The 26191-nt window shown below is 41.9% G+C and overlaps 1 protein-coding gene across 1 annotated transcript in view; it reads left to right on the forward strand.

Annotated features, from left to right (window-relative positions):
* LRRK1 (leucine rich repeat kinase 1) overlaps window positions 1-26191 on the forward strand; it is a 76900-nt gene that overhangs the window by 12584 nt on the left and 38125 nt on the right. Inside the window, exons 2-11 of the mRNA XM_009807808.2 lie at window positions 5619-5782; window positions 6667-6838; window positions 9211-9390; window positions 10013-10161; window positions 18790-19016; window positions 19549-19676; window positions 19928-20091; window positions 20794-20931; window positions 24695-24807; window positions 25934-26010. Of these exons, the coding sequence (XP_009806110.1) occupies window positions 5619-5782; window positions 6667-6838; window positions 9211-9390; window positions 10013-10161; window positions 18790-19016; window positions 19549-19676; window positions 19928-20091; window positions 20794-20931; window positions 24695-24807; window positions 25934-26010 (1512 nt within the window). The remainder of the gene's footprint in view (window positions 1-5618; window positions 5783-6666; window positions 6839-9210; window positions 9391-10012; window positions 10162-18789; window positions 19017-19548; window positions 19677-19927; window positions 20092-20793; window positions 20932-24694; window positions 24808-25933; window positions 26011-26191) is intronic.

Genomic DNA, 26191 nt, shown 5'->3' on the forward strand with positions numbered 1-26191 from the left:
GTTTTTCAAAGCAACAGAAGATACGTGAGTCTGTTACAGAGACTCTAGTTCTGCGCCTCAGAAATAACATGTCTTTCCATTAATTTTGCAAACCAGCCTGCCAAAGCTTCTGTAGGGTAGTATTGAAAAATGTTCAGCGACGCTTGTGAGTTTTTAAGTGTTTGAGTGGGTTGGCTTCAAATATCCAGCACATTTTTTAAACCTTGTCTCTGTCCTATTTTTCATTTGCTCTGTGGCAGCACTCAGAAGTCAAAATGGCAAAAGATTAAGCTGGTAAAGGTTAGCTGTAGCCATCTGGTGCTGTTGAGGAATTAATGTTTGAGCTCAGCCCGGAGAGGCGGCCTCCCTGCCCACCCCCATCACCAGATCCTCTCTGCACCAGAGGCTTGGATTTCGCTGTAAGGGGACATGGAGATGAAAATAACTGTCAATGCTAAAATATAGTAGTTAATTCAGACAAAGAAGCAGACAGCAAGCCAAAAGATGTTACATCCAGTGGACGCGGTAAGAGCTGTGTGTGCTGAAGCAGAGGTGGGTGGCTAACAGTCCAAGGAATTAATAGCTTAATTGAGCATTGCTGAATGGGATGCTGTGTTAAAGTCATCATCTTGATTTGCTTCCATCTCTGGAAATACCTGCACACATTATGACAAGGTCAGTAGCAGTTTTTAAGTTCTATTATTATTGTAATTCTGTTTTGGAGTAAGTTAGGTTCCCACCTTATTTTATCCTGTGTTAAGTATCTCATTTCTCTTTCTCTGCTAAATAGAAATATCCTAGTTAGTTGCCAAAGAACTCCTACCTTATCAAAGGGACTAATGTAGCACTTACCAAGTCTGTAAGGTTATGTGTCAGAAACAGGAATGCAGTGATTTGGGATATAAAGATAATAATAATGTATACAGTGTGCTGTTTTGTTATGCAGCCGTTTGCTGATTCACAGCATTGACCTGCAAACCCTCACCTTTTTACTGAAAATGCCATACTATCAATTCAGAAATTATAGATTTTTTTTCACCTGCTGTAATTACAAGGCCTGAGACTGGATATAACTACATATAACTCTGAAATTCTCATTGTATCCTTTATTATTCATAAGACCTATTTTTGTTTTCTTTCTCTGAGTTGGGATAGCAGTCTGTTTGTTGCACTTTAAAATTGATACTGCTATAACCTTTGAATGGCAATAAAATAACACTCTTTTTTTTATTGATAACCACTGTTTCCATTGGAATATTTTTTAAAAGAAAATTAGTCTTGCTCTTAGCCTCTGTAAAAGGCTGTTACTGCAAAGCCAAGCTTAAAGGCTACTTCCAAAGTATAAAACATTGAAATCAATAGTGGGAAATATTTCCAAAGTTAGATGCTTTGATATAAGCTGTTAAGTGGCATGAGGAATAGATGAAGGATGGTTTTTTAACGTTGGCAAATGCCTTCCGTTTTCGCCTTACAAACAGCACTTGGTTTGCTTACGGTCATTAGCAAGCAAGCAAAGAATAGAAGCCGTGGGTCTACGGAGAAGTTAAAGATGATGCAGAGATCATCTGAATGATGGGGAATAACCCCCATGACCTTATTTTCATTGACATTAAAACATGTTAGAGAAATGAACCCACACCATACCACCTCAGTTCAAACACGCTTCATTTATCTGCTTTCCTGCTGAAAGCTCAGAAGAGGGGTGCTGATTTGGGGCAGCAGTTTTAAAGTAACCTGTGCCAACACAGGAACTCTGTCCCAGGTCTGTGTGCAATAAAGCAAAAACTAAAGGAAATCAGAATGGGTGTGTAAGAGCTTCTGGAGTTTCTAGTAGCCTTTTATTACAGGAATATCCAAGAAATGCTGATAGAATATCATAAGTTGCTGTGCTGTTTTGCATATAGCAATGTGCATTGTCAATCAGTCATGCAGACCCTATTGTGCAGAGTGCAGAAACCAGTTCCTAAATCCGTTCAATCTAAGAATTAAAAGCACTTTGTTACGTCCAGGCTTAAATGCTCAGCTTGTTGCATGATCAAGTCCAAAAATAGAGGTTCAATATTATTCAACTTCAGTGTTGCTTTTATATCTTGTTGTTCAAGGCTATATGCAAGTGAGGTGACCCTATTATGAAAGTCAGGAAGAGCTCAGGTAAAGAGCATGAGATTTGTAGGGTTAAAACCATAGGCAGAATTTCTTTGGATTTCAGCCCTGATTTTTGCTAAAAATGGCTGATGCATGTATTGGCAAAACTTTATTCCCAGCCTACATGAATGCCAGTACTGATGATAGTTCAGTCATGCATCTTGTAGAAATAAAACAGTCTTTAGTCAGTAGAATGTAATTTTCCTCATTTTTTTTTCCTACTGGTGAGTATAAATTAAGCTTATAAAACATGCTGCTTCTTATTTCCATTTGTATTTCAGCAGTTAATATATCATTTACTAAGTCACCAGGAAGTCTTCTGTGAATTGGGTAATTTGGTTGGCGAGATGCTTAGCTTTGCAATAGATGGTTTTTGTGGTTTTGGGGAACTTAGGAATGGATGACCTACCTTCTCCCATTTAACCTTTGAAAGCTCAAGTTAACTTTGACAGAAGCATGTGAGTACAGCTGTTGGTTGAGGTCAAGCTTTTTTATCACTCTGTATCTCACCAGTTTTGCTCTTTCCAGGCTAGTAATTAGTTCAATTGCAAGGTCTTTTTTCGCTGAAGACCTTTGGCAGCTTTTTTTCCTCAGGTTTTAGGCAGGACGTCAATTTACTCTGCAGAATGCAATCGTAGAAAGAAGTTTTGGTGACAGTTACATAAGAAACTTGAATGATGAGCGACATTATCTTACTGCCAAGAATATTTCAACATAAATATATTGGTTTCAAACAGTAGAATTTCCCAGATTTCTTTCATTCAGTGAAGCTTTTATTGACTTCTACTTGATGGATGTTCAAATGTTCAAAACTGGGCAGTTTTGGTTAGATCAATAAAAAGTTCTTATTTGCCTAAGACAAGATTAAAATTTAGTTAGGGACTAAAATTAATATCTCAAAGACTCTGATTAAACTGCCAGCTAACTCTGGGAGCATGTAAACTCCACAAAGCCAGCACTTTGTGGCCTTCCCATTCCTGGAGTGCTCAGAAGTCTACACCTAATGTACATGAGCAGACCGCGATGGCTGATGGCCAGCCCATGTTCTCCAAACAGTGGTGATGGTAGCAGTGGTTGTAACTAAGCCATTACACTACAAAGGACTTAAGAAATTTTGAGGGGGCCAAAAATGTAAGAGGAAGCATGACACATTAGCCAAGTAGTTTCATGAAGTAGTCATTCTGTAAAACACAGAAGTGGTCTTGGGATTAGGGTCTAGCTTGTGGCATTCCTCCTTCCCTCAGTTACAACATTGTGGTCCTTCTTGTGCTCCCTGGCCAACTGATTTGGTAGTCCTCTCTGCCCAGTGGGGCAGTTCCAATAGGAGAGGTGGAAAATGCTCCTGTAAGAAGAGCAGGATGCGCGAGAGACTGGGTGGAGACCTCTCTAACAGATGAGGAAGTGACACCAGGATCTCCCACATCCCAAATTAATCTCTGACCATGAGATACTCATACCTCCATCTTCCCTGGCCATGATTTAAAAAGAAAGAAAGATGGCCCTGCTCAACTCTTTGGCAGAAAGGATGTGTCTTTACATGTGGAATGGCTGCAGGTACGGGTCTTGAGTGATAGTCCCCAAAATCAGGATTGAGGCTGGAAGGAAGTAAAATTTGTCCCTCCTTTCAGCATTTTTTTAGTAACTGGATTAAAGCTGCTGTGCTCTGTCAGCCCCGATTTGCAGGGCTTCCTGCTCAGCTTTCCAGCTGTTTTGTATCTCCGATATGAGGCATTTTTTCCTCCGAGGGGAATTCCAGTGCTTCTCTCTAGGTTCAGGATTTCATCACAGAGCGCCGAGTGCGGGGAGGCTGCATGTTCCAGTAACTGCAGTGTTTGCTTGGATCCATGCTTCTTGATTTTGCTTTGTCCAGTTCTGAGTTGTTTAGACTGGAGAACTATTTTGCTTTAAAGTTCTCTCTTCTGTCACCCTTTAAACAGTTACTTGCCTAAGAATCGTTTGCATTTCCTACCTTTGGTGTCCATTACAAAGAGAATTAAATCATATGCAATATTCTTAGAGATCCCTTACAGGTGGGTGGTTTGCTCTAAAAGACTGGACCAAATGCTGGATGAATTTCTTTTCCCACGTACCCCCTAAAAGTACAAAATTATGAAGGCATTGCACCTATTAACAGGAACTCTCAGATGCTGTTTATTATGCTGTAATTTAACACTACATTCATCTGCCTTGATTTCTGCTGCTTGTTCTTCACACGTTCTGCATCATCTGAGAAAGGTTATTGATGTGGGCACATTTTTAATGGCACGAATCTCTGGAGCCGTCTCCAATGTCTGAGTGATTTGAGCTTCATTTAAATAATTGATGATAAGTGTTACTCAGAATCTATTGGTGATTCAGACTGCATTATTCAAAGATATTTACTGACAGTTATAGATTGTTCCAAATTTACTTATTTTTCCAGGCTGCATTAAACTAGGCCCTGCATGACATATGTGTCTATTGAAAAATCCTTGTTACTGTACATGAAAATCTGTGGGCTTAAGGGCTTTATTTAACCAGTTGCAAATAAGCAATAATAATTAATAATGTTTTAGCAGGAAAAAGTGAGCATGAAATGGTCTCTTTTCAAGTGAAAAGTGCTTCTTTTCTCTGTCTTGCATGTTGTTCAGGAGTGGACCTGTACATCTTGCAATTCAGTGACTTCCCTGGAGCTTTCCCTGTCCTGGTAGTTGGGGGGGTGGGTGGGTGTGAGACTCCGTGATTGCCTCTTTGTTAGCCACCCACCACAAGCATCTTCTCTAATGGTTTGCAGCTTTTAATCTTTGACATGTAAAAACTCTACCAGCTCCTAAAGGCATTTAAAAAGAAAAAAGTCTAGCGTAGGAGACTCTCCAGAATTGATCAGGGTGATACTGGGCATGTTGCATAATCTTTTTATACTCTGTTTTCCCAGAATAAAAATATTCCCAATTTCTTTTCTTTCATGTTCATTGAGGTGTATAAAGCTCTGGTTGAAAGTGTTGGAGAAGTACAGTGGGGTTTTATTAGGCTGTTGTCAGGAGGTGAATGAAGTGTGACTGAAGCAAGGCTAATAATACCAGAATGGTTTTGCAGGTCCTGCAGACACCTTGCTTCTTCAGAAGTACTGCAGGTGCCAATCTCACGTAAGCCCTTCTCTTCCCTGATTCCCGCAGCAGGAGGTCGAGTGTGGCAGGCTGCCACAGAGCATACGTGTCCATGTGTGTGTGAGCTTTCACACCATCCTTTGGAAACCACCTCTAAGAGCAATTGGGGAACTCACTGTCCCTTTTAGTTTCATGTCCCTATTGGAAAGTACTTTAACATATTATCACTTTCTTTTATCAGGCAACTGAGTGTTGAGGTTTCTCCCTCTTTTTTTAATTGTGTGCAGTAAATATTCCACTGAAAATAATTCACCCCCTTTTTTGTTGCCAGGATGCATTGACATGGCAGCTGTGCAGGGTAATGAACAGGTACTTCTTCCTGACCCCTATTTTCTAATTTTACTGCAGGAACTGTGGACATGGGTGGCAAACAGTCCACAGTCGGCGAAGTCTCCATAATTCAGACACCTGTGACAGAAAGCATTCAGGATGCTTACAAAGCTGGAGACACCAGTAAGGCCCAAGAGTTGATTAAGTTATCGTGTGAGGAGACTGCACTGCAAGTGGAAAAGGTAGGGTTAGGTTACTATTCTTTCTCAAATTTTATTGGGAAAGAAACAAAAATGCCAAGCTGCTGTCTTCTGTCATTTCTCATGCAGAAAATCCATTCAGTTATATATGTTATATCTGTGCTGCAGGGTCCCAGACATGGCCGGTTGTGTGGGGCACTTCAAGAACATATGCTTGGGGACAGTATTTGCCCCTGAAAGCACTGTTCAGAAAGATGATACAGACCACAGGAACAATGTATGTAGGAACAGGAGGCTGTGCGAGGAGGCGTGCTGGTGCTGTGGTCACTGAAACAGGGAAATAGATTTTTCCCCATAAAAAGGAAGCAGTTTATAGACTTAGCAAAAAATGTATTCGCCCATCAGTACAAAGATGGTTAATGGCCCCCTGGGAAGATTTTGCTGCTTGTGTTTGGAACTATATCCTCTGTGCCAGCTTCTGCACTGCTCTGCCTCAGAGCCCTCATTTTGAGCCTGCTCTTTGCACAGAGCTTATCTTAGTGTTTCGGGAGGGTACCTGCGTGTCAAGTCCAGGTTTATTGGCCATGTCCAAAATTGGAGGTGCTACACCTCGTAGCAGAGCTGTGCAAATACTTTTTCTGTTGGTCCATGAAAAATGGATTTACATTCACCATTCTGTGCCTTAGGCACTTTTGTGGTAAAGCCATACAAAAAACTATAAAGTAAAAAACCAGGAAATTAATATAATTAACATATTGACATCAATGGTTATAATGTCTACTAGTGTTTATGACATTCTCAGTTAACCACAGTGACAGTGGGTATGCATTTGCATGGGCACAAATAAATACGTAGCTCTAGCAATGATCTCTTTCTCTGCCTGCTCCCTTTACAGAGAGTTTATTTTTCTATATTTTCTTTACCAGTGTCAGCTTTTAGGTATTGCAGCAGCATATGGAGATCTACAGGCAGTGAGATATTTACTGAAGGAAGAGTTAGTGGTGTTACCAACTGAACCTAATGATGACAATGCAGCTGTGGTGGCTGCATATTTTGGACATAAGGATGTTGTGAAAGAGCTGCTGGATTCCTTGCATGGTAAGCCTATTGCGTTGCCTCCGCCTTTTCTCAAGCTTTTCGGTAGCTGTGTGCTATAGCTTCAAGCAGGCATTTATTTATTTATTTCACGTTCCTTCAAAGGGGAGGGACTTAGTCATGGGAACGTGTGTTGAGGGATCTAATCTCTGCTGTGTTTGAAGAAAACTTCCCCCATGGGGGGAAAAACATATGCATAAAAATATTCCATGTTTGCAAATTGGAAGTGGAGGAAGATGCCATTTAGACAGTTCATTCCCATCAGCCCTCACAGCTGGGTAACGTCCCAGACCCCACAGAGAAATTAGAGGATTTTCAGGAAACAGCATCATCCCACTCTGCTGATCCAGCAGACACAGTGGTGCTTGGAGTGAGAGTGCGGCATGACTGTCTGGCGAGTAATAGTTTGGGTGCACAGCTGGCAACACGCTCTATGCTCGTTTGTTGGCATTTTGATTTGACTTTCAGGGGAATTCCTTCTTTAGAATCATTATTATATTTTAGTTACATCTTATTTTAAAAATTATTTTATAGCAGAACAGAGACATTTTTAGACCCAGACATAATTCTTAAGGCAGCTGGGGTGGCGGGGGGGAAAAGCATTACTCTGAGTCAGGACCAGGAACTGTGTTTGGGTGCCTTGTTGCTCTCTTAGTGTACTGCGAGCATGGCAGCTGCTTCTCACCAGGACCCTCAATGGATTCAGGGTCAACCAGTCCTGCACAGGGCGAATCGCAGTCTTGACCTCAGACGCTGCAGTAACTGCAACAGCTAAGCTAGGCCTCTGCAATATTTGACCTGAATATAGCTTTAGCTCCTCAGTAGAGCTATATACTTGCCAGTGACCTCAGTGAGAACGGGAATAACCTGTTGGGAAACCTGCTTATTTGATGTTCTTAAACTGTTAGGGCACTAATAAGCAAAAGAAACATTCCAGTTTGGGGGATGCAATTAAACATAATATTTCCTTCAGCCAGAAAGGAGGCTGACTGACAACGCTGGTTTTGTAACCTAGTAGCAAAAATTAAATTATATTAATGTAATACTCTCAATAATGAAAAATTACTTAAGTAGTTTCTGGAAACTTAGCTCAGTTTAGAACTGGCCAAATTCCCTTAAACCCTTGCTTCGGGGGTCAGGGGAGGTGCTCCATACAAACAGCAGCTTTTAGAAGTTTTTATGCAGGATTTTCCATTTGTTTCCCTGGGAAGTTAATAGAAACCAATCACAGGGTTTAGGAATAAATTGCATGAATTTGCAATTTGGCTAATGCACTGCAGTAATTCTGTCTGGCTCAGTGTGAACTTCTTGTGGCTTACAGCTGAAGGGGAGCCCGTTTTTTGCAACACGAGGGCAAGTGACTTAGTCAAGTTGTTAAGAATGCAAAGAACAATGTAATTTCCACATGGAGAAACTGCAAAAAAAAGTTGACATGTAAACTTGGGCTTGTGGTCGTTTCTGTAAACATTTCAAAGAGAATGTGAATTTGTAAAGTAAATGGAGGTGATACTGTGAATCAGGGAAGATTTGAGGACTGCTTACTGTTGGCAGAAATAATCCTCTGATGGGCATTTAGTTACATGCGCAGAATTATGCACACCTAGAGGAAAGCAGTGTTCTACAGGCAAAACATTAATTCAGCAAAAAAAGCAGTTTGGGGATGACTAAAACATTAGTAAATTCAAGCATAAATCAGAACATGGTATTTTAGTTTTTACCATTAAATGACATTTGTCTAGCTTGCTATGAATTGATAGTAAAGAATTCACCCAAAATGAAATCTTTCAAGGGGAAATGAAATTTTTTTGTGGGAGACTTCAGGTTGCAGTGAAAACAAACTAAAACAATTGTTTTGTGTTGTCTGAAACATTTTTGGTTTATTTATCCAGTAGCATGAAAAGTCAGCTTTTTTTCCCCATTGTTTGTATCCCCTCTCATGAACTTGGAAGAAGTGGCCTATCCTGGATGTTTGGCTCTAATGACTGTTGGATCAGGCCTGTTGTCTCTGGATGCAATGACAGTCATGGTCATCCCTTGCCACCTCTGCTTGGGATTAGATGTTTGATTTTTCTGCTGGCAGCCTAGCAGGCATCCTCAAAACCTTCCTCTGTTGCCAGCTTATGCATGATTAGATCAGGGACAGTCAAAAAAGTTCGCCCATTAACTGGGTAGGTAATGAAGAACAGTTAAGCAAAGCTGAAAAGTTTGTGCCTGACCAGCTTAGGGCTCTTCAGTAACACACTCAGCAGTGCAGTCTGCTCATTTGTGCTCAGGGGCTTCACCCTATACCCTTTGCATAGCCGTTATTTGTGGATGACACTTGCACATCACAGCCCAGTGGCATCAACTAACCAAATGCCGTATCTTTTTAGTAGGTCCTAGTACTTGCCAACAACTCCTGAACTGGATGCTGGCCATAGCCTGCCAGCAGGGACATTTGGACATAGTAAAACTCCTGATTCGTGCATACAGTGCTGACCCAGAGAGCTGTGCAGTCAGGAAGAATGAGTTTCCAGTTCTTATACGGTTGCCCCTGTATGCCGCTATAAAGGCAGGTATGTATTTGCATGCTTCAAAACTTTGCCCCTTTTCTGCAATGTCTTTTAAAGAGTGGGCTGAGTTGTTCCCATCTAGGAAGGTATCACTGTGGACTGGCTTGCCTGGAATTGTTCTGGATTTCCAGTTGGATAAATTAAAATAAATTTGGCTCTGAATCTTTGGACTTAGCCAAATTTAAGTCAGGGCCTTCCTAAGTTAGATTACTGTAAATGCTGAGAGGCTGAACTTTCCTCTTTAAACTCCTAGGGAAAAGACCCTTCAAAAATAGAAACCTTGCAAGTAAAAGCATTATTGTTACGGACACTCTGGCACACATGCTTGATTTAGGCTGAATAATTTACACTTCAAAGCACAGCTGTGTGTATAGTTTAATAACACAGGATAAAAAGAGAAAAAAGAAGGAGCCTGGGCCAGTGCTTCTACATAGTGTCTTTGCTGTTTCAGTTTGACCAAACTAAATCCTATCACCGGAGGAAACAGTCTATACAGTTCAGTTCCCTTTTTGCACACCCCCATGGTTTTTTTCAGAAGTGGTTATTTCCCAGGATTTCTGTTCAGCTCCTTGTTGGTTCATTTGCATGAGAAGAAGAAAGCAGACAATCTGTCTTTTCTCTAAAGGGAATGAAGATGTAGCCGTGTTTTTATTACGGAATGGAGCTTTCTTTTGTTCCTACATCCTGATGGACAGTCCTGAATCCAGCAAACACCTTCTGAGGAAGTATTTCATTGAGACGAGCCCACTACCAGGTAGTGCTCCAGCAAAAACAGTAAGTAGCCATTTATCTGTCTGAAGAGACGTCTTTTAAAGGAGCATCATGTTAATAATCGATATTTGTCTTTGCATACCATGTGACTGGTGATTCTTCTTCTCAGCGAAGAGCCTTGTGGTTTGCTACCCACTTAGAGAACAAGCTGTGGAAGTGGCTTTCATGCCAGTGCTGAATTGTGAGGTGTAAAACATGAGGCATCGTTGTGCAAGACGCTGTGTGCGGCAGCTTCCACTTGGCAATTTTAACATCAGCGTGTGAACCAGGCATATGCTATGAAAGGAAGCATTGACTTTGTGCTCCAAGTCTTCCAGAGAAGTAAGCATTACCACAGGCTTCCTCTGGGACCCTAGGATAAGCACTTCATTTAGGTTTCTGTTGTGCATCCTGGTTGAAGGTAATGCTACAAGCTCTGTGCTGTCCCGGAGTGTTAGCATGGCACGGAGCTGAGTGTGTAAACCCTTCTCTTCCCCTGCGTCTGATAGCTCAGATACAGCACGTACAGATAGGCTCATATGGCTTTTTGTTAACATGGAGTGTGAGTACAGCAAGCTTACGTCTGCTCAAAATATCTTCCCTACTTCAGATCCTCGTTAGTAAAAGATGGCTGGTAGCCTTTACTATCACTCGCTCAGGACAGATCTGGCTCTCTGGAACAGCAAGGAGAGTATCATTTGTGATCAGGTCATATTAGTTTAACTGCACTTGCCCCACAGAAATGTTTTTTGATGGGACACAGAGGCCAACAAAAAGCAATTGAAACCTTTTTAGGTTGGCAAAAACTCTGTTCACTACTTAGCCACTGACAGCCTTTTGACAATTTGGGTAATTCATTTGCATCTCTATTTCTTCCACTGTAAAATGGGGAGATTTAAACTCCTCACATCTCACAGCTGTTGGAAGGCTTAATACATGATGATGATGCTTTGAGATCTACAGATGAGTGGCATTGTTTTTATGCAGGGTATTATTACATGTAATTATTATCCCATATCTTTGTATAACTAGGCTATATTCTTTGTTCTCTTAATCTCTATCATCCAAGTCTCCTTTATTCAGAACTGAAAAACTTCTTACCGCACACACTGTTACTGCTTTATAGGGAAGCACGTACTATTTCATATTATTTCTACTGTTATCCAGCATGTTAGTTAACAGGCATTTTTTGTTTTTCTCCTCAGTATATAGATTAACAAATATTGAATAGGAGCATCAGAGCCCTGAGCTTTCAATAGTTATAGTTTTCATCAGGTCATAAAAATTACGCGGTGAAAAATTGTGAGGGACATTTTTTGATCAAGACTCTGTCTGTGTGAATCCCATTGCCAGTTGAGTACTGTTTGCTCAGCTCTTAGCATTGCAGGGTGTTGATTCTGCTTTGGTGTTAAGTAAAAATAAGCAGAGAAGTTTTCACAGTGTTATGAACTTCTCCATTCTCTGCTTTCCTGCCAAAATCCTGTCTCGTTGGATTCTTGACGATACTGCGAATGTTAGGGACTACAGTCCGCATGTATGAGCTTGACTTCATTAGGTTCAAGCAGCAGATTTAGAGCCCTCCCTGTGGGATTCTTAGTTTCATTGACAGGTAAACAAAAGGAAGCTAAATCCTAGATGTTTCTGGATGAGAGTTGATAGAGCTACATGCCTTTTAGAAGGAAAAAAATCCAAGTAACTGGATAATTCAGCTTGAATAAACTTGGAATAAAAGTTTGAATCACAGGGAAGAGGTCTGTTTTCCATGTGAACTTGCTGGCAGTATTTAACTTAGCTGCTGTAAAAATGACTCAGCTTTGCTGTTGTCACACCCTCAGCGAAGAAGAGAGCAGTCTTAAAACATCAGCTAATTGCCAGAAGGGCCTCGTTTAAAAAAAAGAAAAAGAAAAAACAAAAAAACAGACCCAGAAACTTGACCTTGATTCTTCTAGTAGCTCTTTATTTTTAATATGTTTGCTTATTTACTGCTTTCTTTTTGAATTCACTTTGGCAGACTGGGCCAAACTCGGGAAGATTTGTCCTAGTTTGTCTGCAGAGCTCAGGTCTCTGGGAAGTGATAGTCACGCACCCTGATAATTTTTTAAAACACGACTTCATGGCAGCTGCAAACAAGCTGCCTCAGTGCTTTCTTCGTATCTTGTAAGGTTCACAAATGTAAGTCCGCTTGTGTAAGCACTGTGATGCATTTTGCACTGGGAGGAAGCAAAAAAGGTTTGTGTGGAGACTGCAATGTGTATGGCAGCCAGCTGGATGTCAAAAAGTCTCTCCTCTTGAACAGGGCAGACCGAGCACAGATCATTTCAAAAGAACCCAGAGCTTCAAAAGGTTTTGTCCCATCTGTGCTATCTCTGAGGGAAAACACTGGACAGTTGACCTCCAATTGATTTCACAGTAGTGAATACTACCAGCTATACATAAAACACGGTTGGAGAGCTCGGTTTAGCTGCCACACCTTCCAGGCAGCCATTGCGCTGTGCATAGTGCTGCCTTTTCTGAGACAAGAGGAGTTACATTTCACTTTTCTAATATCTGTTTCTCCTTTTTTTTTTTTCCCTGGCATAAATTTATCCCCACAGCAAACCACTGTCTTGCTGAAGAGAGGAAGTGCTCCATTTTTACAGGAACAGGTAACAAATGCCAAAAAACACCCCTGCAGTAAAGTGGCACAAATTCCAGACTTCAATAGGTGTAATCAGCATGGAGATATATGTAACTTTCCAGTGTGTGCAGTATGAGATATATCTTTTTTTTCCCCATTACAGACCAGAAAAGAGCTTAAACTGCTGCATTTTCCCTAGGAAATGTTTTGCCAAGAATTTTATACACAAGCATACAATAAATGTGTATGTGTGATCCTCCTCTGATTTCTTTATCCACTGCCTGGCTAATCTCAGTTACATCACCATTGGTAAAGAAATCTGCAGCAGTTCCTCTCAAGATTCACAGCAGCATTATTGATGGGGGAATTAGATCACCATCCTCAGAATATCCCATCTACGGCAAGAGCGAGGTTCTGTTGGTGCATGTCAAGTCATTTAGGAGAAATGCACAACAGCCTTTTTTAATCACCTTACCAAATTGTCTCAAATCTAAGTAAATATTTTTCATATTCATAGTTCATTGTTCGCACAAGAGCAGTGGGGTTTCTTGCTTCTGCACAATTTCCAGTCCCTTGCCTTCTTCAGTGCATCCCCTGACATCACTGCAGTAGAAGATTTCCATTTAGTTTTCAGGACTCATATTGAGAAGTTCTTTCCTTGGCAGGAGAGGAGTCTACAGAGGTTTTGCTTGCCCTTCTCTCTGCGAGAGAAGAATCATAGACCTTTGGCATCAAAGAAATGGGCTTTTCTGGGAAGATAGTGGAGATGATTAAGTATGAGTTGGGGAGGAAATCCCCTCTCTTTATGGCATTGCTGTCAGGCTTTCTTTCACTTAATTATGTTTTCACCACAGAGTGCTGAGCCAAGTAAATCCCTAAGGAAACTCCACTGACATCAGGTTACTAGCACCAAGATGGATTTGGTCCACTGTCCCTAAGTCAGATGAAGGGGCTTGGCTGATCCTCTAGTTTGCAGCACTTAGGTAGAAGAGACACTGTCAGTCCTTGGCTCTGGATGGGGAGGAGGACTGAGTGCAAGGCACTTACTGCTGAGATTCAAAAAAAACTGCCTAGGAGATGGAGACACCTACCCCACAGCATTCATAGCAGGTGTTGGATTTCACAATCTTGTCTGTGGTTTTAGAAGTCACTATATGAATTCTACAGGTATCTTTCTATCACATTAAATACCGTGAGGCCATGGCTCTGCATTTTTGAGGTAAATGATACACAGCAATCTAAATGCAAAATAGAGATGAGTATCAGTCTGAAATGAGAAGCAGCAGAGATGCATGGTACTGCTTACAGCTGCCAAAAGCAGGCTATAGATACTATTATTACTGCATTGATCGGTATACTCAAGGACAAGTACTTTTTTGTACTGAAATAAGAGCCTGAGCCCACTGTAAAGAGCATCATCTTGAAACAGAGCAGGAACTGAGGGAGGGGATAAGCACCATCAGTTCTTTTTTCTGATTTTTTTTTGATTGCAGCTTTGTTGGGCACAGTTTAATTAAGCAGGAAGAGAAAAGAGAGGTGCGTTTTTACTCCTGGCTGCCCTGGGAGAAGAGGAGATGTTGTTGTCCCATTACATGGGCTGGCAAACAGAGTCTGGGTAGCCTGAGACAGTGACTGGTGTCACACAAGGAATCTGGAGCTCTGGAGTCTGAAATCAGGATTTGAACCACAAGTGCCTGCTTTCTCCTGTGAGGAGGAAACCAAACAAGCAAGCCAGCTCTCCAGGCCTTCGTTCCCATCACTGCCAGAATTTCAAAGCCCTGTATGCTTATATGGATCCTCTGTGTAACTGAAGGACCCGTGGATAGCCTTTGCATGGAATATTTGCCCAGATTTGTGGCTGTAAATCTCAATTTTCTTGCCTCTGTTTGTTTATGTAAAGTATGTGAATAGTTCATGGGGTTCAATATTCTGGTCATGGATGCTTATCTTAGGAAAGGTGCTGCGGAGCATTCCACTTTAGATCAGATCCTAAAAGATGTTTAAAAAAAAGCCAGGAAAATTTTCCTTCCCTGTTTTCTTTTCAGGCCATGGTGCAGATCCTATGCACCCACAGCCGTTGTGGCGATACCATTGCCAAAGTAGAAAGTGCCAGGATGCCACCACTTCCATTTCGGTGTACTGTTTGTTGAAACTTGTCCTGAGCTTCCGGGGTGAATCTCCTCTGGACGGCATCTTTGTTATGTGTCCTGCCCCATGCAGTGCTAGTCTTTGGTGATCATAATATACATGCGATAATAATTAACAGCTTGCTATATCAGTGCTGAGGCCACCTTTGAGTGCAATGTCACTGTTTTCCTTGTTGCAGAGTGAAAAGTAATTTTAGTCTCACAGCCGGATCTTCATCCCAGATCAATCTACCACCTTGGTAGCATGGGGTCAGTAAAAAGCTGCTTCAGCCACTGCCTGAGATCTCCGTGAAGGGCATTGCTGTTACCCTCTGTTGGCAGATGGCAAGCTGTAAAGGGAAACAGAGGAAAGAGCATGGCTGATCTCCAAGGCTTCATTTTTGAGGTTTAGACTCCCTCTGAGCAAGGTCTTTGTGATGGTTACAGGAGATAATTGATGGGTCTGATAGACAGGCTGAGGCGAATCCACCTTTCTGTAACCCTCAGTGCTGTGTTAGCAGTACCATACCCCATGTCTTGACAACGATATGGGTAAGCAGGAAGTCCCTTCCTTACTAGCAGTTAATCTTTAAGACCATAGACATGCTGTCTGGAACTGCTGCTTAAAAGCTTGGATTTTCCCCTATTCATTCTGATTTAACCCTTCTTCCCCCATTTTGGCTGAGTCTCAGCATAGCTTTTGGAAAAAATTGGCATTCCTGGAAAGAAAGGATCAGGACACACTATGCATTGCCAGATGAGGTTAGTTGTTAAAATGGCTGATTCCCTGTTAAAATGTTTCTTGCATATCTAGACAGACTGTGCTTATATTATACTTTCAGTAGCTGGATCTTTGTTACACCTTTCCCTTCTAGCCTGACGAGGCCATTCCTATTAAAAATATACATAAAGCACAAGTAGTTGGAGATCAGACCCTTTCTTAACTCTTTCCTAGGCCAGGGGATTTGTGGTATGTGGTTTTGCTAACACGGAACATGTGATTTTACCCAGCACTGTAACAGGTAGGAGGGTGATGTTTTTGTTTCTGTATGAGCCGAAGTCATGGTGTAGATTTAATTGTCCTGACATAAAACGGCTTTTGCTGGCATCACTGTAAACCACAATATGGTATGAACGACATCAGTAAGATAATTTCATTGCTGATTAAGCTGTATTTCTATCAGGGACAATTTTAGCTGATATAGGATGGAGCTACAGTGATGCTGCCCTCCTCCTCTCCCCAGCCATGCACTCCTCCCTCCTCTTGCATCAGTACCGTTGTAAGTCGGTTTTTGGTGACCTCAGCTGGGAGCTAAACCAGCTGAAAATTCTCTCTCTAAAAAAAAAAGTAACAATATTCTAAGGCAGGGTAGTGCCCTGAAAGTGCATGTAAGTAGCCAGACAGATATCAATACTACCTGAGAATTTTGTTTGTAGTGTAGAGCTGGTTTTCTGCATTCCAGGGGAGATATAGACTGGATATTAGGAAAAATTTCTTTACTGAGAGAGTGGTATCACAATGGAATAGACTGCCCAGGGAGGCAGTGGAGTCACCCAGGAGCGTGTGGACGTGGCATTGTGGGACGTGGCTTGATGGGCATGGTGTTGTGTGGTGTGGGTGGTTTTTTTTGTGTGGGTTTGTGTGGTTTGTTGTTTTTTTTTTTTTGTAATGGTTGGACTTGATGATCTTACAGGTCTTTTCCAACCTTCGTGATTCTGTGATTCTGTGATTATCTGAATTTAGGGATCTGGCTTCTGTTGTGAGCTCTTGGGGCAATTCAAGGAATCAGAAAAAAATAATCAAGTGTCTCAGCACAAATGTGTTCTTCCCCAGTGAGGTTTCCTCATGTTGGGAAGATCTTCCAGTACCTTAGCATCAGTACCACATCCCTACATCTCTCCTGAACTGTGGGGTAGCTAGGGATGGAAAAGGGAATCTGACCTGTGTGTTTATATTCTCTATTACCATAACTTGCAACTGATTGCTGTCCAGTGATGTAAACAGCTCTTGGGCTGTTACAGGTGAGAGAAAATTACAGAAAACTACATACCGAATTTAAAACAAGACTTTGTAAGCAGGAAGCTGTTAAATATACAGACCTGGAAAATCTAACAGTAAAGCAGAATATATTTGGTGCCAGTATGAAACCTTTGCAGTGTGCCTTAGATACTGTATATTTTGCAGTAGCAGTGGATACTCTGCTTAATTTGATTTCTTGCTGCTGCTGGCTTGCTGTGTTTTATATGGATGCCTTGTGGCATGACAGTGAATGTAGCTTTAGACAAACAGCTTGTGCTCTCTGTCTTGGTTTTCCCAGTGATACAATGGGCATAATATTTCCATTCATATTTGCAGGGCTGTCCTGAGGCTTCACTAGTGAACGTTTGAAAAGCACTGTGTCTGCATTAAGTATGACTACTGTCAATTTCTTAAAAGTGCAACTGTTTGTGCTAACCCTTTATTCCATTCTCCTAGACATTTGCACTGTGTGATCTACATTACTTGGAGTTCTGAGTCTCAAATAAGCATTTGAGATAGACCTTTGTTTCCCTTTTCTTTCACTCCCTTTCCAAAATATGTTCCTTTTAATTTTAAATTTGGGGTTAAAAGTCTTAAGAGCTAAATACTGGGAACTGGAAAGCAAATTAAGTTTGCTCTCGGGTCCTTGCTGCCTCCTGGTGGAGAATTAACCATCACTTCATTGAGGCTGTCTTTGTTATGAGTTATGTCAAAAACACAGAGCTTATGAAAACGTTTTCAGACTAACATTTTAAAAATGTGTATTTTGGAATGCAGATCTCATTGGAATGCAATGAGGTGATCTTGAAAATGAAGCCTTGGGTTGTTTACTTGCATTGACGACCGTTATGCGTTCACATTTTCTTCTGTCTAAGCTGGAGCCTGAAATAAGTTGTTATGCCTTTCACAACAACTTCTGTTTTTTTTCCAAAAGATAAAACGACTTCCTCGCCTTACTGTCAAAAGCAGTAGAACGTTATTTAGAAAGGAGGCAACTGCCAAAATCATGTCTCTCAGATACTAAAATGTCTTCCTAAATGATACCGAGCAAATTTCTAGTGTTTAGAAATGCTTTACAAGAGGGCGTTTGCCTTTCCTTGCCTTTCCTAGATGTTCTTTTGCAAAACCTAAAACTTCCCCAGAATGGTTTGGCTGCTTGTTGTTGGAAAGTTTAAGATGGAAGAGCAGTCCCTGGACATATATTAATTATTCCAGCAACAAGCCTCCTCATAAGAAGTCATTACTATACTCAGCAGATCTGTCTCTGTCCTCTCTACAGATGCACAAGCAATAATCCACAGGGGTTCCTCTGGACCTGCCTGGCCTCTGTTGATGTTCAGAGTCCCTTGGAGATCTGAGCAGCGATGCAGGCCAAGTCCAAGAGACAGAATAGGGTTCGGGCTGTGGAGTCTGGTTTTAAGATGGGTTTCCGTGATCTGTCCATATCATGCTGCTAGCGTAGGGTGTGAATGCGTCTTGTGGGGCAGGGAGCCCAGCCCCATGGAAACTCACTGCACATTGTTGGATGAACAAACCATTAGAGTTTGTCCAGCTCTCGGATGAAGAGTGCTGGTTTCAGGCAAGGGCAGCTCACCCTTTGTGGCGCACACTGGAGCTGGTGTATGGACAGGCGAAGAAGTCCAAGTCCCCTGCTTGCACTTGCTTGTGGTCTTGGAGTGAGATCAAGGAGCAGCTATATGGTGGGGACTGCTGATATCCAGGCATGATATCATCTCTGAGTCAATTTAATTCCTAGAAGCAGATTGGAAAGTGAGAACAATCTTTATGGTCTGTGCTCTGACCTACCAACTTCCCAGTGGTGTAACACAGGCTGAGAGCAATTGGGATTATACTAACGTGGTTTTCTCTTCTTTCTTTGACATACGCAGGCTTTGTGCGTGAACTGGTCAAATCTCAAACTGCCCTGGGTGGATCTGGACTGGCTAATTGATATCTCCTGTCAGATAACTGAGCTTGATCTCTCTGCCAACTGCCTGGTCTCCCTTCCGTCTGTGATCCCATGGGGCCTGATAAACCTCAGGAAGCTCAGCCTGGCTGACAATCAGCTGACGGAGTTACCCAGCGTACAGTCATCCGACGAAATTATATGTACGAGGTATGTGCACTGGATGCCTACAGAAAACTGAACCCGTACGGAGAGCAGGTGCCAATGAGTCAGTTGTACTTGTGTGAAACTGCGTAAGTGAAGAGCATATGCAGGAGCTTCTTGGTTTATTTTCTGTCTGCTGCAAGGTTTAACTTAAGATTTGCTCTTTTGCATTATCAGTGTTTCCAAGTTAGTTGTCAGGACAATTGTAGGGACTTTTATTCCTGTATTGGCTCATGTTGCTTCTGCTTTTCTCCAGTTCTGGTGAGCCCCACTCCTCTAAGTCTAAGCCCTGAGCTGACTCAGGTTGACGTTTGCTGGCTCATATCAATTACCTGGTCTGCTGTCTATCCAGACCACTTCTGTCTGCTCCCTCGAAGGGTTAATTTTCTAAATCGCATTTTTTGCTTTGCCTTGTGAGAGCCATTCCAGCTGCTTTCATTCAGATCTAAAGCTGTCCTGGTAAAATAGATGTCTATGGCAACAGGAGCCTTTGCTAGCATTTTATTGATGCCTGACTGAGTATCTTCTGTACTCACAGGTTACTTGAGGTCGACGTATCCAGCAACAGGCTCTCTACTCTCCCTTCTGGATTCCTACATCTTAAAAACCTTAAAAAACTAATTGCTGCTAAAAATTATATGGAGAAGTTATTTGACGAGGAAAACAGTACGTACATGCTTGCATTTCAAGGCCTGATTTGTAAGGGAGAACCCCAAGCTGTTATAATAACGACTTAAAGCCAGTATTAGCTAGAGATGCTTAGCATCTCTCAGTCCTTTGTCCAAAGTACATGAAAAGGCCTGGTTATTTTTCACCACTCATTAAATACTTTGACTCTTATCTAGCAAGTATTCAGCAACTTGCTGGATCAGACTTATCATGCTTACACCAAGTCCACAATATTTCATGTTTTCTAGCAACTAATTGGATTGGCTTAAGGAAGCTGCAGGAGTTTGACGTCTCTGACAACAGGTTGGTGGAACTTCCAACGGTTTTTCTATACTGCTTCAAGTCCCTAAACATACTGAATGTTTCCAGAAATCAGCTGAAAGTGTTTCCAGATCCCTGGGCCTGCCCCTTGGTAAGTCGAACTGCTCTGACAGAGTCAGAGGCTGAAAAAGCTGTTGAAACAATGCAAAAAATATATTGTGGTGCTTAAAAAGCTGTCAGACGTCTTAGGCTAAAAGGCTCTTCTGTTCCTGTACGAGTGCCCCTGCCTGATTCAGTTTATGGATCTCAGATCAAGTCTTTCTGAGGTTCTACCCTGTTCTCACCATGTTGATGGCATTGGTGGAAAACTTCTAGAAACATGTCTTATATGGATGTATTCATTTTCTCTATAGTTCATATGAGCAGAAGTATTGTTAGGATCATTTTACAGAACACTCAGCCTTCATTCAAAGTTAACTTTGCCCAAACCCATGGCTAGCTACGGCATCTATATCCACCCATCACTGTCGCTTTATTCCCTGTTATTACAAGGATAGCAGGAGAACAGTATACTTTGGTGAAGTGTCTGTTTATGGTTGAAAAGCAAATGGGGATAATTTTCAAAATAACTTTTTAAATACTTTTTGCCAAAGAATTTGCCCATCAATTAAGTGAGTGCATCTCCTCAGCAAATCCTGCGTGCCTGCATGCACAATAATTTATCTAGATCAAAGTATCTAAAGAGATCACCTAGAATGAATTTATTAATGCCTTAAACATGTGATAGCTGATCTACCTCATTATTTAAAGAGATGATTACTACTCTGTGGGTGTTTTTTCTTATGTTTTCCAGAAATGTTGTAAAGCATCTAGAAACTCACTGGAATTCCTACCTGATGCGTTGACTGTTTTCTGGAAAAATCACCTCAGAGAAGTGGATTTTTCTGAGAACTCACTAAAAGAAGTTCCACTGGGACTCTTCCAGCTCGAAGTGAGTGACATTTCTTCCTAATTCACAGTATTTCTCTTAATACCTACTCAGACCTTGAAGTCATAGCAGTGGCTGCCTGGTTAAGGTAGGAGACTACTTGCTGTTTTGAGCTAACAAACACAGCAATTGCGCAGAGCCTCTGAGCAGCCCGTAACCTCCTGAATGACTACATTCAGGCCCTCGTCCAGTGTGATATGGTATCTAGCTTTTGACACAGGTCTTCTCAGAACTCTTTGGCTGTCTGTGGTTTTCAGATCTTGGGAGCGCCATTTGGAAGACAACCACTGCATTGTAACTGCAAGCTCCAACCATTGAAATATAGACATACTCAAGTGCGCTCACAGAGTTATGTTTTTTCTTAATCTGGCACACCAGTGTTGGGTAATTAAGGATTAGTCTTTCCATGCTGAAAGCAACATCTTTGAATGCCCTAAACAATGCTAGTTGGCATCTCTCTTACCTTTAAGCTTGTGCAGATTAAATAATTCTTGCCAGTGGACATCAGAGATCCATAGTGTTACTTCAAAATTCTTCAGAATTTGTGGCTTCACATAGTTTCGGCATGAAACGAAGCAGAACTTGGGGGTTTCCTCTAAGCTTCCCTTCCACATTGTGAAACTCAGGGTCATGGAGATAGAAACAGAGGTAAATCTTTATGCAGGAGTTTCATGATTTTCACTGCTGGCCTCTGTGGGAAGGATGCTGAAGTGATGGTTCATATCCATGTCCAATTTGGACCTCAGGAGTCTGCTGCAAAGGTGCCTCTTGCTCCTGCCTGGAAGAAGAGTGCTGAGGGTTGTTTGCTCCCTCAGCTGTTTTTAATGATCCCTGCAGATTTGGCTTTGCTTTCTGGTAACCATTTGGTTTCAGTTGGCATTTCTCCCAAAATAGAATGAATGCAATGGACTATTGTCTCCGAAACTTGTTTTTTCTGAATGCATTAAAAATAAGCCCAGTGGGTGGGAGCTACCATGACAGACATTAAACACTAGATGGTGCTTCAAGGGCACATTTCTTTGGGTGCTGCTGCTCAGAGGCTGCAGAGGGATGTGCTGGCACCAGTACAGGGCATCAGGGAAGACTTCAGTGCAATCTCTGCTGATGGTCCATCTTCAAAGTTAGCGAACTCTGCCTGCCTTAAATAATGCCAGTTCTTATCCATATCTCTTCAGCCTTACCTTCATAAAAGAAATAAATAGCAGGTATTTTCAGTCCCCCAAGGGCTACAGTGTGGTGAGCAACTCGAAGGTGAGAGCCCATGCCTAGATCAGCCCTGGCTTGGGCTATTCCTTGGTTGTAGAGTTTATGTCAGTGAATAGGACTGCACTCACACTCCAGCCCTCTCCAGAAGTAGATGTGGAAGGAGGAGAAATGGGCAGTTAACGTCTTCCTACACGTAATGTGCTGAACAGCAGTGAACTGTCTTCTCCCTGGGAAAAGCTGAAAGCAGGGAGGCACTGTGACTTGAAAGCATGTCTGTGACCTAGGCTGGTGGGACATGTAGTTTATCACTGGCTTTTGCTTGGTTTGTGCAGCAGTCTTAAGACTAGGACTACCTCACAGTCACTAATATGATGTGTATACCAGAAATGTGGTGCTAAGGGAAGCAGCAGCCTTCTCAGCTTTCCTGTCTGTTGCTTTCTAAAGGAACAAACTGTACATGCTCCAAGCCACATCTTAGTACTCTAGACTAGTTTGCTTCTCTTGAGGAGACCTGACCCCTTCTGGGTGGAAGTATTCAGGTAAGACTGGTCAGCTTTTCCACATCATGATCTGACCAAGGCAGCCTAATGTGGATGCTGCAGATTCTTCCCTGTGGTACAATCTAACGCACCAGAGCCCTTTTTCCATGCTGCGACAGTAGGTTTGAAGAAGTTGTCTGCTGCTGCCATTGTCTCACTTCTGAAGGCACCCGTTCTCTTCCTGAAAGGCAGCAAAAATGGAGAAGTTAGAGATGAGAGAGAAGAGGCAATTGCAAAACAAGGACTAGTGATGTCCAGAATTACAGTCATGAAGAGCCACAGCCAGTTGAAAGTCACTAATTTTCCCCCTACAGAGCAGGCACATAAGCATTGCATATAATCTCACCAGGCTCTCAGCTCTCCTGGAGAGTGGCCTTTGTCAGTGTTTGCAGGGGACATGTAACATGGATACAGCTCACTGAAAATGAAGCACCCCAGCTAGACCACACAGAACAAAGTTTGTGCTAATTCTGGAACGTATAGCCTCCCTTTCCTCCCGCCGCCTGCTCAGGGATATTTCGGGGGAGAAGTCTGAAGCATTGTCGTTGAACAGCCCCATGCTGATACTTGGAGAGAGCTTGACACCAGGCGCCAAGGGAGAACTGGGTCTTCCTTCCAACGGGAGGTTCGAGCCAGTCAAAGACTAATGATGATAAAAGCATTGGCTGTCAAGACGCGAGCAGCAGGGAGGGTTTTATAATTTGCACGGTTTTCTAACCCTTTCCTCTAGTGGTTCACTCTGTGTATCTGCACTTTTATGTTTTACTTTACCTTCCCCAAGTCCCACCGAGGCCCAGTGCTGCCCCTCTTTTATCACTAGAGGGAGCGTTTTGCGTGGTAATTGCCATTCCAGCAACTGCAGGTTGTCTGTCACTTGTGTCACATGGATACCTCATATTTTTCCAATCTGAGAAAAGGGGAGGAAGGCCAACAGACTGGCTTCGTGAGACATTGTTAATCCTGCTTGATGAAAAGGGGCATAAACCTTTTATATTATGCGGAGCACATAAAACATTTAACACACTTGAAGCTGAAGTCTCTGCTGGTAAAACATAATTTCCATGGGGTATAATACATTAATACTGCTGTACTTGTGGCATGAGATAATTCAGCTGACATTCTGCTTATCTCAGTTTTCATGGGGGGACTTGCAGAATAAACCTGGTTGGAAACTCTACATAGAAGACTGGTTTTCAGTGGAGAATTGGATTTTCAACCAAATGAAAATGACCATTCGAGCCTCAACATTATTTTTAAGGGCATAAACTTTGCAAATCTTAAGTGTGAACTGCATTTTTTCTTTTTTTTCTTTTTATATTAATTTTTTTTGTTTTATACTTCTGTTAAATTTAAAGGAAGGCTTGTATTTAACCTCATTCATGGTATCTGCAGCTGAGTCCTATCTGTATGGGGTTAACTGTACAAATCAGGTTCACCTCTTGTTTTTAAAATTTCTATCTATCTCCTGCGTGAGGGAAAAAAGAAGTAGATAGGTAACTTGCATAAACCTTGAAAAGTTAATATAAATCCTTTCCACTTTATTAGACATGTAATAACAAAGCAATTAAAAATTTACCTTGTGTGAAATAGTTCACACTTTGCATGTTGATCTTATGCATACACAACAGGTGTAAGCCCACTCTGACACTAGCTTGCACACACACATAACATTTCTCATCTGTACGTGGCATACTGTGTAGGTAAACCATACTGTTCTTTTCCATTTGGAAAGGCTTCCTCACTAAAAGTAAAAAGTCCTCCTAAATGGGTTGTTTCCAATTCCATCTGTCAGCAAGTAGACTAATAATCTCCCAGAACTAATGCTGGTGTTGCTTCGTGCAGAAAATATATTTGCTGGAGACAAAAAGCAAATGTTTGCATGCTAGGCAGCATGGACAGGATGTTCTGATGAATAAGATGTACTTTCTTCATGTTTCTGTTATTTAATAGCCATGCTAAAAAACCTCTTTCTGTGTGTTTGATGGACTCTGTCTTCTAACTCTAGGCTATTCCTCTTTTAGGCTTTGGTGTCCCTGAAGCTGCTGGGAAATCAGTTAGTTACATTGCCTTCACAAGACAAGTGGAATTGCAAACAACTTAAATCACTAGATCTTTCAAAAAACCAACTTGGGAAGTAAGTGTTTCTTTCAAATTTTGTCTGAGAATAAAAAGCTGAAGAAATAATAGCAAACCTGATCCCTTGTGTAATACAAAGGGTGTCAGTAGTGAATTAATTACCTGCATAGAAGGCATTGATACCCACATACCCTGTCTCTAAGTATATTGTGTGTCTGTGACAGTGATGAATTATCCTTTACTGATTCTTTGGGCATTTAGCACACTATATCATTTATTAAGTGGATAGATTACTGATAATGGCAGTTTAATTTCAGAGCATGTAGAAATTTCTTTAACCCAGTGTGTGGTTCATCACTACGAATACTAGTTTGTGGGGAGCGTATCTTAACCATAAACCATCTGGCTGGACTGCACTTTGTAGTTAGCGTGGGAGTATTGTTTTGGAAAAAAATGAAGCATCTTTGTTTTTTAAATGGAAGTGTAACCAGCTGCAAGTTCATAGAGCAGACTGATGTTAATAAGGTCATCCAATAAAAGAGTGATGTTCTTCTATTTAGAAATTAAAATAGGGATATTTAACGTAGAGAGTTAAAGGTCCCTTATCTTCTCCAAAACTGCATTGAATTGTGTCATACTTCTATCTTCTCATTTGGGTGCCTGTCCAGCAAATTTTCTGGAGTCCTTATGAGTTGCTGTGTCAGTTGCAAAAGACAAACTAATGTCCCAGTGCATTTCCAGAGTCATGTTGTTGGGTCATCTTGTCAGAGACTCTCTGGTGAAAGCAGGGAATGGCAGCAGGTCGGTTCTTCAGCACTCCTCATGAAGCTCGTTCAATTTGCTGTTTGACAGCCTACTTAACCTTGACACCCGTAAAGCCGGGGGTCAAGTGCTCTCGCCCTGGGAGCTGAAAGCACTGCCTTGCAGAGCTCTGTTAGTTTGCCAGAAGAAAACCGCTGGGCCTGGACAAGTGTTGGTGGAGTCTAGCTCTGTGATTGCTCGGCAGGTTTCAATCCCATCTCAAAAGCAGACAGGAACCCGTAAGAGCTGTGCTGTGAATCCCACAGCCTTGAATGGGGCCAAACTGCACCACATAGTGTCCTGGACACGCAGCTGCAGCACAGTTCTCAGCTGCTGTGTCCAAGCTCTTTTCTCCACATGTCACAATTTTGTTTTGCCCGCAGGAGTGACGAGGGATTCAAAACAAAGCGGATTCCCTTTTTCACCACGAAGAGCAGGGTGCGCTGTGGCCCAGAGGCAGGTAAGGTACATGGCAGTGCAAATGCAGGGAAGCAAGTGCTGAGAATGCCAGGTGAAGCAGCAGGATTCTGTGGAGTTTGGCTGGAGGGAAATCAGTGTAAATCCATGTGCAATTTTAAGTGCAACAGCGTTTAAATTGAGAAGAAATACGTGTAGATAAAATGCTTCTAAAGAAATGGTGC

Source organism: Gavia stellata, chromosome 13 (assembly GCF_030936135.1).
Source record: "Gavia stellata isolate bGavSte3 chromosome 13, bGavSte3.hap2, whole genome shotgun sequence".
Taxonomy (NCBI): Eukaryota; Metazoa; Chordata; class Aves; order Gaviiformes; family Gaviidae; genus Gavia; species Gavia stellata.